This window comes from Oncorhynchus tshawytscha, linkage group LG09, assembly GCF_018296145.1.
Source record: "Oncorhynchus tshawytscha isolate Ot180627B linkage group LG09, Otsh_v2.0, whole genome shotgun sequence".
NCBI lineage: Eukaryota > Metazoa > Chordata > Actinopteri > Salmoniformes > Salmonidae > Oncorhynchus > Oncorhynchus tshawytscha.
In genome coordinates, this window is record NC_056437.1 from 5,416,680 (window position 1) to 5,435,259 (window position 18,580).

The 18,580-nt window shown below is 42.1% G+C and overlaps 1 protein-coding gene across 1 annotated transcript in view; it reads left to right on the forward strand.

Annotated features, from left to right (window-relative positions):
* The window catches only part of dcc (DCC netrin 1 receptor), a 634,145-nt gene that overhangs the window by 560,087 nt on the left and 55,478 nt on the right, over positions 1-18,580 (forward strand). Inside the window, exons 25-26 of the mRNA XM_042326405.1 lie at positions 4,128-4,360; positions 4,907-5,023. Of these exons, the coding sequence (XP_042182339.1) occupies positions 4,128-4,360; positions 4,907-5,023 (350 nt within the window). The remainder of the gene's footprint in view (positions 1-4,127; positions 4,361-4,906; positions 5,024-18,580) is intronic.

The following is an 18,580-nucleotide window of genomic DNA, read 5'->3' on the forward strand; positions in this document are numbered from 1 at the left end:
GTCTTTGTCGTCAGCGTTTTGTCTTTGTCTTTGTCACCAGTGTTTTGTCTTTGTCGTCAGCGTTTTGTCTTTGTCTTTGTCGTCAGTGTTTTGTCTTTGTCTTTGTCGTCAGTGTTTTGTCTTTGTCTTTGTTGTCAGTGTTTTGTCTTTGTCTTTGTCGTCAGTGTTTTGTCTTTGTCTTTGTTGTCAGTGTTTTGTCTTTGTCGTCAGCATTTTATCTTTGTTGTCAGTGTTTTGTCTTTGTTGTCAGTGTTTTGTCTTTGTCTTTGTCGTCAGCGTTTTGTCTTTGTCTTTGTCGTCAGTGTTTTGTCTTTGTCTTTGTCGTCAGTGTTTTGTCTTTGTCTTTGTTGTCAGTGTTTTGTCTTTGTCTTTGTCGTCAGTGTTTTGTCTTTGTCGTCAGCATTTTATCTTTGTTGTCAGTGTTTTGTCTTTGTTGTCAGTGTTTTGTCTTTATCTTTGTTGTCAGTGTTTTGTCTTTGTCATCAGTGTTTTGTTTTTGTTGTCAGTGTTTTGTCTTTGTCGTCAGTGTTTTGTCTTTGTCTTTGTTGTCAGTGTTTTGTGTTTGTTGTCAGTGTTTTGTCTTTGTCTTTGTTGTCAGTGTTTTGTGTTTGTTGTCAGTGTTTTGTGTTTGTTGTCAGTGTTTTGTCTTTATCTTTGTTGTCAGTGTTTTGTCTTTATCTTTGTCATCAGTGTTTTGTCTTTGTCTTTGTTGTCAGTGTTTTGTCTTTGTCGTCAGTGTTTTGTCTTTGTCGTCAGTGTTTTGTCTTTGTCTTTGTCGTCAGCGTTTTGTCTTTGTCGTCAGCGTTTTGTCTTTGTCTTTGTCGTCAGCGTTTTGTCTTTGTCGTCAGTGTTTTTTCTTTGTCTTTGTCGTCAGTGTTTTGTCTTTGTCTTTGTCGTCAGCGTTTTGTCTTTGTCTTTGTCACCAGTAATTTGTCTTTGTCGTCAGCGTTTTGTCTTTGTCTTTGTCGTCAGTGTTTTGTCTTTGTCTTTGTCGTCAGTGTTTTGTCTTTGTCTTTGTTGTCAGTGTTTTGTCTTTGTCTTTGTCGTCAGTGTTTTGTCTTTGTCTTTGTTGTCAGTGTTTTGTCTTTGTCGTCAGCATTTTATCTTTGTTGTCAGTGTTTTGTCTTTGTTGTCAGTGTTTTGTCTTTATCTTTGTTGTCAGTGTTTTGTCTTTGTCATCAGTGTTTTGTCTTTGTCTTTGTTGTCAGTGTTTTGTCTTTGTCGTCAGTGTTTTGTCTTTGTCTTTGTTGTCAGTGTTTTGTTTTTGTCGTCAGCATTTTATCTTTGTTGTCAGTGTTTTGTCTTTGTTGTCAGTGTTTTGTCTTTATCTTTGTTGTCAGTGTTTTGTCTTTATCTTTGTTGTCAGTGTTTTGTCTTTGTCTTTGTCGTCAGTGTTTTGTCTTTGTCTTTGTCAGTGTTTTGTCTTTTTGTCTTTGTTGTCAGCATTTTGTCGTCAGTGTTTTGTCTTTGTTGTCAGTGTTTTGTCGTCAGTGTTTTGTCTTTGTCTTTTTTTGTTAGCGTTTTGTCTTTGTCTTTGTTTTGTCTTTGTCTTTGTCGTCAGTGTTTTGTCTTTGTCTTTGTCATCAGTGTTTTGTCTTTGTCTTTGTTGTCAGTGTTTTGTCTTTGTTGTCAGTGTTGTGTCTTTGTCTTTGTCGTCAGTGTTTTGTCTTTGTCATCAGTGTTTTGTCTTTGTCTTTGTTGTCAGTGTTTTATCTTTGTTGTCAGTGTTTTGGCTCCAAACTGGTGGCAGTTGTAAAAAAAAGTCAATAGCTGGAAGAGTTGCGGAGATAATTTGAAAATAATGCCATTGTTGATTAATTAAGCTATTTTCTCTTGAATCATCTGGTCTATGTACCAGAAACTAATTGACAATATGGATACAGTTATAAAAAACGTGTACATTATTTAAATGTATATATTATTTTTAATTATTCAAGTATAAATTACCAAAGTTACCATAGATTGCTATAGATAACCTGTTAATTACCAACAATTAATGAAGATTTTGATAACTTTGGTAAGTTAACGGTAACTTTGCAACCCTAGACGCAGGAACTCTGTGGTCTGCTAGTAGGTTAATTAACACAGCGTTCTCTTATTTCCAACCGTTAGCTTAGGAGCGGCACTCTGTTATCACGTTATATTTAAACATTCTGATATCCTGTTAGCACATGTTATATTTATTAAACAGTCTGATTACCGCACATTGATTGTTATCTAGATCCTCTTTCTCGTTCTCTCTGTAAGTTGGAGACACAGGAGGAATAGTCAGCAGATACCTTGGTTAATTCCATTCTTGAATAAGCCAGTTTATTACAGCTAACCTCCCCCCCTAACACAGACACACACACACACAGACACAGACACACACACACACAAACACACAGACACACACACAGACACAGACACACACACACACACACACACAGACACACACAGACACAGATACACTCACACACACACACACACACACAGACACAGACACAGACACACACACACACACACACACAGACACACACACAGACACAGACACACACAGACACACACACACAGACACAGACACACACACAGACACACACACACACACACAGACATAGACACACACACACACACAGACACACACACACACACACATAGACACACACACACACACACACACACACACAGACATAGACACACACACACACACAGACACACACACACACACACAGACACACACACACACACACACACACACATACACAGACACACACACACAGACACAGACACACACACAGACACAGACACAGACACACAGACATAGACACACACAGACACACACACACACACGCACACACAAAGGTCTCTCACACACACACACACACACACACACACACACACAGGTCTCTCACACACACACACACACACACACACACACAAAGGTCTCTCACACACACACACACACACACACACACACACCTGTGCAAGGGATGAGATGCCTCTGTAATTAGAATGAAGAGATTCTCATGGTGGTGAAACTCTGTCCTTCACTGAGATTCATACAGTTTTTTCATTAAGTGAATGTAATTAAAACGTGAATGGTGTTTTTAGTTTTGGGTTTGACAAGTGAGAGGGTGGCAGATATTTCTAAGTGGGTATATAAGGGCGAAGTGAAGGGCGTTTTGAGGAAACGCAGGGGGATGGGGAAGCAGAGGGAGAGGAAGAAATAGAGGAAGGTGTACATTTAGAGGAGGGAGGCAGAGAGGGAGAGAGAGAGGGAGGGAGAGAGGGAGAGGAAGAAATAGAGGAAGTTGTACATTTAGAGGAGGGAGGCAGAGAGGGAGAGAGAGGGAGGGAGAGAGGGAGAGGAAGAAATAGAGGAAGGTGTACATTTAGAGGAGGGAGGCAGAGAGGGAGAGAGAGAGGGAGGGAGAGAGGGAGAGGAAGAAATAGAGGGAGGTGAACATTTAGAGGAGGGAGGGAGAGAGGGAAAGAGAGAGGCAAAGTCTTTCATTTAGACAACGTTGCCCTAGAGCACACAAAAAACGATACATACCTCGGCCTTAACATCAGCGCCACAGGTAACTTCCACAAAGCTGTGAACGATCTGAGAGACAAGGCAAGAAGTAAAACACCAAATAATGCATGCAGAGCAGAATTATTCCGATACCCACTAATTATCAAAATCCATAAAAGAGCCGTTAAATTCTACAACCAGCTAAAAGGAAGCGATTCCCAAACCTTCTCTAACAAATCCATCACCTACAGAGAGAAATATTTCTCTCTTTCTACCTCTCTATGTCTCTCTTTCTCTCTTTCTATCTCTCTTTCTTCCTCTTTCTCTCCGTCTTTCTCTCTTTCTTCCTCTCCCTTTGTCTTTCTCTCTTTCTACATCTCTCCCTTTGTCTTTCTCTCTTTCTACATCTCTCCCTTTGTCTTTCTCTCTTTCTACATCTCTCCCTTTGTCTTTCTCTCTTTCTACATCTCTCTCTCTGTCTTTCTCTCTTTCTACATCTCTCCCTTTGTCTTTCTCTCTTTCTACATCTCTCTCTCTGTCTTTCTCTCTTTCTACATCTCTCTCTCTGTCTTTCTCTCTTTCTAACTATCTATCTCTCTTTCTATCTCTCTCTTCTCCCTCTCGTCTATAGGAAGCGTGCCACTCACAGTACAGGGAAGCGAAAAGGTAGTCAGAAGGACCTGAGACCTCCAGACCTGTGGATCCATCATGAGGAGATGGAACTGAAGAACATTGAGAAGCCTACAAGTGCCGCCCCCTCTGGATGTGATTCGCCCATCCAGGGTTCCATCCAGGAAATCCGGTCTCAGTCTGTCAGTCACAGCCAATCAGAGAGTCAGATGGGAAGCAAGAGCAGCCACTCAGGTAAGACATCATGGTGATGTTAATGACAGGAAGGATGTTTTGGAATGTCTTGGAACAGAATCTTGGATAAAAAAATAAGAGAGGAATGTTTTTTAAAGTTTGTTTTATGTTCACAGCAGACGTGTCGTTATCCAGTCCACCATTTTACCACTGATTGTTTTTTGTAGAGAAAGTCTTCAACAATAGAGGGGGAAAGTAACTTGCTTCTATCGTCATCTCCGTCTCTCTATTGAAACGTAGCTCTTAACTAAAGTTGCCAGTAACATCTTTAGTCTCTCTGAATGGTATTCATGAATATTCTATGAAGAAATTGTAGACTATTGATTTCTTATCAAGATGTGAAGGACTATTCAGAGGAACAAGTTAATACTGAGTATAAAACCATCTGGCGTGAAAACAATTCTATGCTTTTCCTCACCTTGGGATGTTTCTGGTTAATCTGTGTCTCTTTGTTCTGTTATAGTGAGGTAAAATCTCATTGATATAACAATAGATTTTGCAACGGAGCCCTGTCTAGTAATACAGTACGATCCATTTATGTTCTAGGTGTGGACAATGACGAGGCTTCCAGCTGCATCTCTACGTTAGAGCGCTCCCTAGCTGCCCGGAGGGCGACACGTACCAAGCTGATGATCCCCATGGACTCTCAGCCCAGCAACACCCGTAAGTGTCAACATCCCGTCGTCCGGGTTAAGGGAGGGTATGGGTAGGCCGTCATTTAACTGACTTGTCTAATTAAATAAAGGTTCAATTCAAAAATGAAAAATAAATGAGAAAAACATCTTCCCAAATAGTTGTTGTCTGGCTGTTAGCCACCCTGCTCACACTTTGAGTAGGCTGTCCTTCCTCCTCCATCCTCCCTTCCTCCTCTTCTTCCTCCTCCATTCCCTCCTCTGTTTATTTTTTGTTTTTATTTCACCTTTATTTAACCAGGTAGGCAAGTTGAGAACAAGTTCTCATTTACAACTGTGACCTGGCCAAGATAAAGCAAAGCAGTGTGACACAGACAACAACACAGAGTTACACATGGAGTAAAACAAACATACAGTCAATAATACAGTAGAAAAGTCTATATAAAGAATGTTTAAATGTAGTAAGATTAAGGAGGTAAGGCAATAAATAGGTCGTAGTGGCAAAATAATTACAATTTAGCAGTTAACACTGGAGTGACAGATGTGCAGAAGATGATGTGCAAGTATAGATACTGGGGTGCAAAAGAGCAAAAAAAATAACAATATGGGGATTAGGTAGTTTGATGGGCTATTTACAGATGGGCTGTGTACAGATACAATGAGCGATAAGCTGCTCTGACAGCTGATGCTTATAGTTAGTGAGGGTGATATAATTCTCCAGCTTCAGTGACTTTTGCAATTCGTTCCAGTCATTGGCAGCAGAGAACCGGAAGGAAAGGCGGCCAAAGGAGGTGTTGGCTTTGGGGATGATCAGTGAGATATACCTGCTGGAACGTGTGCTATGGGTGGGTGTTGTTATTGTGACCAGTGAACTGAGATAAGGTGGAGATTTACCTAGCATAGACTTATAGATGACCTGGAGCCAGTGGGTCTGGCGACGAATATGTACCAAGGGCCAGCTGACGAGAGCATACAGGTCACAGTGGTGGGTGGTATAAGGTGATTTGGTAACAAAACGGATGGTACTATGATAGACTGCATCCAGTTTGCTGAGTAGAGTGTTGGAAGCTGAAATATACCTGCTGGAGCACGTGCTACGGGTGGATGCTGCTATGGTGACCAGTGAGCTGAGATAAGGCATGAATTTTCTTAGCAAAGATTTATAGATTTATAGATGATCTGGAGCCAGTGGGTTTGGCGACGAATATGAAGCAAGGGCCGGCCAACGAGAGCATACAGGTCGTATATGGGGTTTTAGTGACAAAACGGATGGCACTGTGATAGACTACATCCAATTAGCTTAGTAGAGTGTTTGAGACTATTTTGTAAATTACATCACCGAAGTCAAGGATCGGTAGGATAGTCAGTTTTACGAGGGTATGTTTGGCAGCATGAGTGAAGGAGGATTTGTTGCGAAATAGGAAGCCGACTCTAGATTTAATTTTGGATTGGAGATGCTAAATGTGAGTCTGGAAGGAGAGTTTACAGTCCAGCCAGACAACTAGGTATTTGTAGTTGTGAGAGTTGTGAGATCCGTCCAGGGTGGTGCTAGTCTGGCGGGCGGGTGTGGGCAGCAATTATTTAAAGAGCATGCATTTAGATATACTAGCATTTAAGAGCAGTTGGAGGCCACAGAAGGAGTGTTGTATGGCATTGAAGCTCATTTGGAGGTTTGTTAACACAGTGCCCGAAGAAGGGCCAGATGTATACTGAATGGTGTCGTATGCGTAGAGGTGGACCAGAGAATCACCTGCAGCAAGAGCGACACCATTGATGTATATAGAGAAACGACTCAGCCCGAGAATTGAACCCTGTGGCACCTCCATAGAGACTGCCAGCGGTCCAGACAATATGCCCTCCGATTTGACACAGTTAACTCTATCTGAGAAGTAGTTGGTGAACCAGGCGAGGCAGTCATTTGAGAAACCAAGGCTATTGAGGCTGCCGATAAGAAAGCAGTGATTGACAGAGTCGAAAGCCTTGGCCAGGTCGATGAAGATGACTGCACAGTACTGTCTTTTATCGATGGCGGTTATGATATTGTTTAGGACCTTGAGCGTGGCTGAGGTGCACCCATGTGACCAGCTCGGAAACCAGATTGCATAGCGGAGAAGGTACGGAGGGATTGGAAATGGTCGGTGATCTGCTTGTTAACTTGGCTTTCGAAGACTTTAGAATGGCAGGATGGATATAGGTCTGTAACAGTTTGAAGGGATGACCGCGGCAGCTTTCCAATCTTTAGGGATATGACGATACGAAAGAGAGGTTGAACAGGCTAGTAATAGGGTTTGCAACAATTGCAGCGGATAATTTTTAGAAAGAAAGGGTCCAGATTGTCAAGCCCAGCTGATTTGTAGGGGTCCAGATCTTGCAGTTCTTTTAGAACATCAGATATCTGGATTTGGGTGAAGGGGAAGTGGTGGGGGGGGGGCTTGGGAAGGTTGCTGCGGGGGTGCAGAGCTGTTGGCTGGGGTAGGGGTAGCCAGGTGGAAAGCATGGCTGCCCGTAGAAAAATGCTCATTAAAATGAGCAATTATCGTAGATTTATCAGTGGTGACAGTGTTTCCTAGCCTCAGTGCAGAGGGCAGCTGGGAGGAGGTGCTCTCATTCTCCATGGACTTTACAGTATCCCAGAACTTTTTGGGAATTAATGCTACAGGATGCAAATCTCTGTTTGAAGAAGCCCGCCTTTGCTTTCCTAACTGACTGTGTATATTGGTTCCTGACTTTCCTGAAAAGTTGCATATCGCTATTCGATGCTAATGCAGTACGCCCCTGGATGTTTTTGTGCTGGTCAAGGGAAGTCAAGTTAGGAGTGAACCAGGGGCTATATACGTTTTTAGTTCTACCTTTTTTGAACTGGGCTTATTTAAGAAGGTGCGGAAAGCACTTTTAAAGAACAACCAGGCACCATCTACTGAAGGGATGAGGTCAATATCCTTCCAGGGTACCCGGGCCAGGTCGGTTAGAAAGGCCTGCTTGCTGAAGTATTTTAGGGAGCATTTTATAGTGATAAACCTAGGTAAACCTAGGCATTGAGTGATGATGAGTGATGTTGCATCTCTGAAGGCACCAGTTAAGCCAGGTGAGGTCTCCGCATGCATGGGAGGGTGGGACAAAGAACGCATGTTGAGCGGGACTTGGGGCTCCTACAGCGAAATAAAACAATAATAAGTAACCGAAACAGCAACAAGGTATTCAATGCTAATGCAGTACTCCCCATTAGAGAGAGGCGTAAAGCAATCATGGGTGTTGGTCGGGAGAGCTAAGACAACAACCATAAATGGGAATGACTGGGCAGAGAGGGTCAGTTAGGTAGACACAAGACCTGAGTTCGAGGCTGGGGCCGACAAATAGACAAATTGAGGTACAGTGTTTAATGAACAGATCACCAGACATCAGCTGTGATTATAGGGTCCAAAGAGCAGCAATAGGTGAGTCAGGGAGCCGTTTGGTAGTCACTTCCACGCTAGGCGAGCAGGAGACCCGGCGTTCAGAAAGCTAGCGTGCCGGGGATAGCAAATGTGTCTTTAGTGACATTGCAATGGAAAATACTTTTTGAAACCACATCTTACAGTTACGTTGGCAGATCAGTCGTGATGGATTGGCAGGGCTCCGAGGTGACAATAAAGGCCAATTGTCAAAAGAGGTATTAGCTGGTATACTCCGTCGGCTGGCCGGGAGATTTGGCCTAGCTCGAGGCTAGCTCAAAGGCTAACTGGATCTTGCTTCGGGACAGAGGCGTTAGCCAACAGTAGCCACTTGGTTGCAGCTAGCTAGCTGCGATGATCCGGTGTAATGGTCTCGAGCTTACATCAGGAATACGGTGACGTGTTGGAGAAAAGCAGTCCAATATGCTGTGGGTTGATATCGCCCTGTGCAGACTGGCAGGTAATTGTCCGAGCTAAAGCTGGCTGGTGTCCGAGCTAAAGGTGAAGCCACCGCTAGCAGTAGTAGCTAGTTAGATGGCTAGCTCCTGTTGGAGGTTCCAGTTATAAGGAATAAAAATAGCAGATCCGTACCACATTGGGTGAGGCGGGTTGCAGGAAAGTATATTTAGTTCGTAGATGGAAAGTGAAATTAAAATATGTATGAAAAAAATGAAAAACAGACTATTTACAGACTAATTAACATATGGACAAGACAAACACACGTCCGATCTGCTACTCCATCTTGGAACATCAATCTCCTTGACAACTTCCTCTCCCTCCTTCTCTGTTAGTAGCACATTGGGTAATTACCAGACATCTATCTCTCTCTCTCGCTCTCTCTCACTCTCGCGCTCTCTCTCTCTCTGTATCTCTCTCTCTCTCTCACTCTCTCTCACTCTCGCTCTCTCTCTCTCGCTCTCTCTCTCTCTGTATCTCTCTCTCTCTTGCTCTCTCTCTCTCGCTCTCTCTCTCTCTGTATCTCTCTCTCTCTCGCTCTCTCTCTTTCCTCTCTCTTCTCTGCCCCTGTTCTTCCCTCTTTTTTCATCCCTCACCTCTCTTCTCTCCAGTAGTCACATGAAAGCCTCCACATCTCCGGATCCCTAGTGGGACAGAGACAGAGAGAGAAGGAAGGGCCTCCTCACATCTCAGACTCCCTAGGGAGACAGAGACCGAGAGAGAGAGAGAGAGAGAGGGGGAGAGGGAGACATGTTTCCAATGCCAAAAAAGCCCTTTGAATTCAATCGAGAGAGGGAGAGACCTACTCCGCATTCAGCACATCCCCATCAATCACATTCCCCTCCTCCTCACCCCACCACCCCCTTCCTTATCCTTCTCATCAGAAGTTGAGGAGAGGTAATGTGGATTGAGGAGGGATAAGGAGGGTTGAGGAGGGTTGAGGAGGGGTGAGGAGGATTGAGGAAAGGTGAGGAGGGGTGAGGAGAGTTGAGAAGGGTTGAGGAGGGGTGAGGAGGGGTGAGGAGGGGTGAGGAAGGGTGAGGAGGACTGAGGAGGGGTGAGGAGGGGTGAGGAGGAATGAGGAAGGGTGAGGATGGTTGAGGAGGGGTGAGGAGGGTTGAGGAGGATTGAGGAGGGGTGAGGAAGGGTGAGGAGGGGTTAGGTCCCGTCTACTCCGGGGGTAATCTGATGATTCCCCTGGTTCACATCCTTCACCTACCTGGGTCCCAGTGGGCTCAGTAGTGCTTAGTGGTTAACGCTGCTAGGCTACTGTAGGCACCGTCTCACACTCAGAGAAGAACCGCAGGGTACTGCATATATTACCACTGCCTCAAGTCTCTCTCTCTCTTTCTCTCTCTCTCACCGTCAAGAAGGAGCTAAGGAGAACAAGTGCTCCACTCTTTCATCGTCAAGAAGGAGCTAAGGAGAACAAGTGGAATAGATTTCAGTTGGCTTCGTTCGCCAGCCAGGGGTTCCTGTTAGAAGAAGCTTCTTTTGAATTTTCAGGATTGTTTAATTATGATTATTATTTGTGTAGATAGTTGCTGAATATCCTTCTGTCTGTTTGTGTTTTATTCACTAATAAGGACCTAATTAGTAGGACTCCTTAGTTAGTGTCCTCTAATGTGACTCGTTCCTTAGACACAGGATGTGTCTCAAATGACATCCTTTTTCCCAGGGCCCTGGTCAGATTAGTGCACTATAAAGGAAATAGGGTGCCAAAGGAGGGTGCCAAAGGACAAAGGAGGGTGCCAAAGGAGGGTGCCAAAGGAGGGTGTTATGAAAGGAAGAGCATTCAGATCTAACTAAGTCTGTAGTTCAGATAGCTGTGCATCGTGACTAACTAAGTCTGTAGTTCAGATAGCTGTGCATCGTGACTAACTAAGTCTGTAGTTCAGATAGCTGTGCATCGTGACTAACTAAGTCTGTAGTTCAGATAGCTGTGCATCGTGACTAACTAAGTCCATAGTTCAGATAGCTGTGCATCGTGAATAACTAAGTCCATAGTTCAGATAGCTGTGCATCGTGAATAACTAAGTCCGTAGTTCAGATAGCTGTGCATCGTGACTAACTAAGTCCATAGTTCTGATAGCTGTGCATCGTGACTAACTAAGTCCGTAGTTCAGATAGCTGTGCATCGTGACTAACTAAGTCCATAGTTCTGATAGCTGTGCATCGTGACTAACTAAGTCCATAGTTCTGATAGCTGTGCATCGTGACTAACTAAGTCCATAGTTCTGATAGCTGTGCATCGTGACTAACTAAGTCCATAGTTCTGATAGCTGTGCATCGTGACTAACTAAGTCCATAGTTCTGATAGCTGTGCATCGTGACTAACTAAGTCCATAGTTCAGATAGCTGTGCATCGTGAATAACTAAGTCCATAGTTCAGATAGCTGTGCATCGTGAATAACTAAGTCCATAGTTCAGATAGCTGTGCATCGTGAATAACTAAGTCCGTAGTTCAGATAGCTGTGCATCGTGACTAACTAAGTCCATAGTTCTGATAGCTGTGCATCGTGACTAACTAAGTCCATAGTTCAGATAGCTGTGCATCGTGAATAACTAAGTCCATAGTTCAGATAGCTGTGCATCGTGAATAACTAAGTCCGTAGTTCTGATAGCTGTGCATCGTGACTAACTAAGTCCATAGTTCAGATAGCTGTGCATCGTGAATAACTAAGTCCATAATTCAGATATCTGTGCATCGTGACTACCTAAGTCCATAGTTCAGATAGCTGTGCATCGTGACTAACTAAGTCCGTAATTCAGATATCTGTGCATCGTGACTACCTAAGTCCATAGTTCAGATAGCTGTGCATCGTGACTAACTAAGTCCATAGTTCTGATAGCTGTGCATCGTGACTAACTAAGTCCATAGTTCAGATAGCTGTGCATCGTGAATAACTAAGTCCGTAGTTCTGATAGCTGTGCATCGTGACTAACTAAGTCCATAGTTCAGATAGCTGTGCATCGTGAATAACTAAGTCCATAGTTCAGATAGCTGTGCATCGTGAATAACTAAGTCCATAGTTCAGATAGCTGTGCATCGTGAATAACTAAGTCCATAGTTCAGATAGCTGTGCATCGTGAATAACTAAGTCCATAGTTCTGATAGCTGTGCATCGTGACTAACTAAGTCCATAGTTCAGATAGCTGAGCATCGTGAATAACTAAGTCCATAGTTCAGATAGCTGTGCATCGTGACTAACTAAGTCTGTAGTTCAGATAGCTGTGCATCGTGACTAACTAAGTCTGTAGTTCAGATAGCTGTGCATCGTGACTAACTAAGTCTGTAGTTCAGATAGCTGTGCATCGTGACTAACTAAGTCTGTAGTTCAGATAGCTGTGCATCGTGACTAACTAAGTCTGTAGTTCAGATAGCTGTGCATCGTGACTAACTAAGTCTGTAGTTCAGATAGCTGTGCATCGTGACTAACTAAGTCTGTAGTTCAGATAGCTGTGCATCGTGACTAGCATATTGACATAACACAATGACGCCAATTAATATGACTAACGTCATTTTAATTGGATGAATCATCTGGGTCTGACTCTGTAGACCCATTTAGTCCTAATCAAATCAAATTGTATTGGTCACATACACATTTTTATCTGATGTTATTTTGGGTGTAGCGAAATGCTTGAGTTTCTAGCATCTAACAATTCACAACAGTACACAAATGTAAAATAATGGAATTAAGAATGATGTACATTTTAGATTGATCAATGTTGGAGTGGCATTGACTAAATACAGTAGAATAGAATACAGTATATACATATGAGATGAGTAAAGCAGTATGTAAACATTATTAAAGTGACCAGTGTTCCATTATTAAAGTGGCCAGTGATTCCATGTCTACGTATATAGGGCAGTAGCCTCTAAGGTGCAGGGTTGAGTAACTGGGTGGTAGCCGGCTAATGATGGCTATTTAAAAGTCTGACGGCCTTGAGATAGATGCTGTTTTTCGGTCTCTCAGTCCCTGCTTTGATGCACCTGTACTGACCTCACATTCTGGATGATAGCGGTGTGAACAGGCAGTGGCTCGGGTGGTTGTTGTCGTTGATGATCTTTATGGCCTTCCTGTGACATCGGGTGATGTAGGTGTCCTGGAGGGCAGGTGGTTTGCCCCCCTCTAGAGAGCCCTGTGGTTGTGGGCGGAGCAGTTTCCATGCCAGGCTGTGATGCAGCCCGACAGGATGCTCTCAATTTTGCATCTGTAAAAGTTTGGGAGGGTTTACGCGGCCAAGACAAATTTCTTCAGCCTCCTGAGTTTGTTGCGCCTTCTTCACCACACTGTCTGTGGGGGGTGAACCATTTCAGATCTTCAGTGGTTTGTACGCCGAGGAACTTGAAGCTTTCCACCTTCTCCACTGCGGCCCCGTCGATGTTGAGTCCTGAAATCCACGATCAGCTCCTTTGTTTTGTTAACATTGAGTGAGATGTTGATTTCCTGACACCACACTCCGAGGGCCCTCACCTCCTCCCTGTAGGCCGTCTCGTCATTGTTGGTAATCAGGCCTGCTACTGTTGTGTCGTCTGAAAACTTGAGGATTGAGTTGGAGGCGTGCGTGGCCACGTAGGGAGTACAGGAGAGGACTGAGCACGCACCCCTGAGGTGCCCCTGTGTTGAGGATCGGTGAAGTGGAGGTGTTGTTTCCTACCTTCACCACCTGGGGGAGGCCCGTCAGGAAGTCCGCGACCCAGTTGCACAGGACAGTGTTCGGACCCAGGGCCTCCAGTTTAATAATGAGCTTGGAAGGTACTATGGTGTTGAAGGCTGAGCTGTAGTCAATGAACAGCATTCTGACATTGGTATTCCTCTTGTCCAGATGGGATAATGCAGTGTGCAGTGAGATGGCGATTGCATTGTCTGTGGACCTATTGGGACGGTAAGAAAATTGAAGTGGGTCTAGGGTGCCAGGTAAGGTAGAGGTGATATGATCCTTGATTCTCAAAGCCCTTCATGATGACAGAAGTGAGTGCTACGGGGCGATAGTCATTTAGTTCAGTTACCTTTGCTTTCTTGCGAACAGGAACAATGGTGGACATCCTGAAGCAAGTGGGGACAGCAGACTGGGATAAGGAGAGATTGAATATGTCCCTAAACACTCCAGTCAGCTGGTCTGCGCATGCTCTTGGGAGGCCGTCTGGGCCGGGAGCCTTGCGAGGTTTAACACATTTAAATGTCTTACTCACGTCGACCACGGAGAACGAGAACCCACTGTGCTTGGTAGCGGGCCGCGTCGGTAGCACTATGTTATCCTCCAAACAGGCAAAGAAAATGTTTAGCTTGTCTGAGGGAAAGACGTCGTGTCCGCGACATGGCTGGTTTTCCCTTGGTAATCTGTGATTGTCTATGACTGAGCTGTTGAATCTGATACTAATCTGATAATCCAGACAGATTATGACTTCTGCCCTGGATAGCTGAGGTAGCAGCGGTAAAGCAGGCATTAAAGGAGGTGACTAGAGACTTTATCATGTCTACAGCTGTGTTTGAATACCCGCATACTGTATAGTATAGGGGGCATTAAAGGAGGTGACTAGAGACTTTATCATGTCTACAGCTGTGTTTGAATACCCGCATACTGTATAGTATAGGGTGCATTAAAGGAGGTGACTAGAGACTTTATCATGTCTACAGCTGTGTTTGAATACCCGCATACTGTATAGTATAGGGTGCATTAAAGGAGGTGACTAGAGACTTTATCATGTCTACAGCTGTGTTTGAATACCCGCATACTGTATAGTATAGGGGGCATTAAAGGAGGTGACTAGAGACTTTATCATGTCTACAGCTGTGTTTGAATACCCGCATACTGTATAGTATAGGGGGCATTAAAGGAGGTGACTAGAGACTTTATCATGTCTACAGCTGTGTTTGAATACCCGCATACTGTATCCTACATACTTAATGATTACCCCTACTAACATACTGTATCCTACATACAGAATGAATACCCATACTAACATACTGTATGAGTATGTACTTAATGAATCAAATCAAATCAAAATCAAATCAATTTTATTTATATAGCCCTTCGTACATCAGCTGATATCTCAAAGTGCTGTACAGAAACCCAGCCTAAAACCCCAAACAGCAAGCAATGCAGGTGTAGAAGCACGGAGCATGAATACCCATACTAACATGCTGTATCCTACATACTTAATGAATACCTGTACTAACATACTGTATCCTACATACTTAATGAATACCTGTACTAACATACTGTATCCTACATACTTAATGAATACCCATTCTAACATACTGTATCCTACATACTTAATGAATACCCATACTAACATACTGTATCCTACATACTCAATGAATACCCATACTAACATACTGTATCCTACATACTTAATGAATACCCATACTAACATACTGTATCCTACATACTTAATGATTACCCATACTAACATACTGTATCCTACATACTTAATGAATACCCATACTAGCATACTGTATCCTACATACTTAATGAATACCCATAACATCTAACATACTGTATCCTACATACTGTAATGAATACCCATACTAACATACTGTATCCTACATACTTAATGAATACCCATGTATCTAACATACTGTATCCTACATACTTAATGAATACCCATACTAACATACTGTATGCTACAACATATCTTAATGAATACCCATACTAACATACTGTATACCTACATACTTAGAATGAATACCCCTATACTAACATACTGTATCCTACATACATTAATGAATACCCATACTAACATACTGTATCCTACATACTTAATGAATACCCATTCTAATATACTGTATCCTACATACAGAATGAATACCCATACTAACATACTGTATCCTACATACTTAATGAATACCCATACTAACATACTGTATCCTACATACTTAATGAATACCCATACTAACATACTGTATCCTACATACTTAATGAATACCCATACTAGCATACTGTATCCTACATACAGAATGAATACCCATACTAACATACTGTATGAGTATGTACTTAATGAATCAAATCAAATCAAAATCAAATCAATTTTATTTATATAGCCCTTCGTACATCAGCTGATATCTCAAAGTGCTGTACAGAAACCCAGCCTAAAACCCCAAACAGCAAGCAATGCAGGTGTAGAAGCACGGAGCATGAATACCCATACTAACATGCTGTATCCTACATACTTAATGAATACCTGTACTAACATACTGTATCCTACATACTTAATGAATACCTGTACTAACATACTGTATCCTACATACTTAATGAATACCCATTCTAACATACTGTATCCTACATACTTAATGAATACCTGTACTAACATACTGTATCCTACATACTTAATGAATACCTGTACTAACATACTGTATCCTACATACTTAATGATTACCGATACTAACATACTGTATCCTACATACTTAATGAATACCCATACTAGCATACTGTATCCTACATACTTAATGAATACCTGTACTAACATACTGTATCCTACATACTTAATGATTACCGATACTAACATACTGTATCCTACATACTTAATGAATACCTGTACTAACATACTGTATCCTACATACTTAATGAATACCCATTCTAACATACTGTATCCTACATACTTAATGAATACCCATACTAACATACTGTATCCTACATACTTAATGAATACCCATACTAACATACTGTATCCTACATACTTAATGAATACCCATACTAACATACTGTATCCTACATACTTAATGAATACCCATACTAACATACTGTATCCTACATACTTAATGAATACCCATACTAACATACTGTATCCTACATACAGAATGAATACCCATACTAACATACTGTATCCTACATACTTAATGAATACCCATACTAACATACTGTATCCTACATACTTAATGAATACCCATACTAGCATACTGTATCCTACATACTTAATGAATACCCATACTAACATACTGTATCCTACATACTTAATGAATACCCATACTAACATACTTAATGAGTATGTACTACATACTATATACTATATACATACTCTATACTATACATATCTACAACATATTGTCAGCCAACATAACGTGCAGCGTAATGTTATTTAAAAATAAATACTTATTTGAAAGGTCGATTTTATTTCATTGCTCAACATTTTCTTCACATTTTGTCATAATTAGTTAAAGCAATGAATTTGTATCTCCTCTCGTCGGACTTGAGCTGCATATTTTCAGACATTGTTGTGAAGCCACGCCCATTTTCGGAAGAATTGCATTATGGGCCCTAAAAACACAAAAAATAGTGTCCACTGCTTGTATACTTTGTATTATGGCGAATGTAGTACGACATCTGGGAACCTTATCTATACTATGACCAACAAGCATACTATACACTCAATTCATATCACAAATAGTATGGTTAGTTGCAGTTAATATGAATATTCAAATAGAGTTTAGAATTGATAGAGTTTTTCGGGCGGGAATCGGAAGGGAATATGCAGGAAATCTGGTTAACCTTAAATCGGTATTTCTGGAAAACCAGGGAATTGGGGGAAAGTTACCCGATTTATAACCTCTTCAGAAATAGTAAAATCTCTTCATAGTGGACTGAACATAGAAATACAAAATAGTAATGTTTCCATTTAATTCTGTTGGACTGAGGCTAGTAAGACCCCATCTCTTCATACAAACCAAATGTTTACCCAGCACAGTGCTGCGACAAAATCAACATTGTTGACCTAGTAATTTTACTATACATAGCACATCATCGCAGGTCCAGGACAGACAGAACCAATCAACTGCCTGATTAGATTCCAGGCCCGGCTAGCCGAGAATAGACACATGAATTGACACGTTTGCATACACATAGATGTCAAGAGTTCATTACCTTCCATGGGACAGAGGATCAATATGTGCACTGATCTGCCAATCAGTCAGATTTATACATAAATATATATACATACATAAATCCTTTTTCTACATCAGCGGTTCAAAGGACCCTCTCTCTCCCTCTGTCTTTCAATTCAATTCAATTTCAATTCAAGGGGCTTTATTGGCATGGGAAACATGTGTTAACATTGCCAAAGCAAGTGAGGTAGACAACAAACAAAGTGAATATATAAAGTGAAAAACAACAAAAATTAACAGTAAACATTACACATACAGAAGTTTCAAAACAGTAAAGACATTACAAATGTCATATTATATATATATACAGTGTTTTAACAATGTACAAATGGTTAAAGGACACAAGATCAAATAAATAAGCATAAATATGGGTGTATTTACAATGGTGTTTGTTCTTCACTGGTTGCCCTTTTCTCGTGGCAACAGGTCACAAATCTTGCTGCTGTGATGGCACACTGTGGAATTTCACCCAGTAGATATGGGAGTTTTTCAAAATTGGATTTGTTTTCGAATTCTTTGTGGATCTGTGTAATCTGAGGGAAATATGTGTCTCTAATATGGTCATACATTGGGCAGGAGGTTAGGAAGTGCAGCTCAGTTTCCACCTCATTTTGTGGGCAGTGAGCACATAGCCTGTCTTCTCTTGAGAGCCATGTCTGCCTACGGCGGCCTTTCTCAATAGCAAGTCTATGCTCACTGAGTCTGTACATAGTCAAGGCTTTCCTTAATTTTGGGTCAGTCACAGTGGTCAGGTATTCTGCCGCTGTGTACTCTCTGTGTAGGGCCAAATAGCATTCTAGTTTGCTCTGTTTTTTT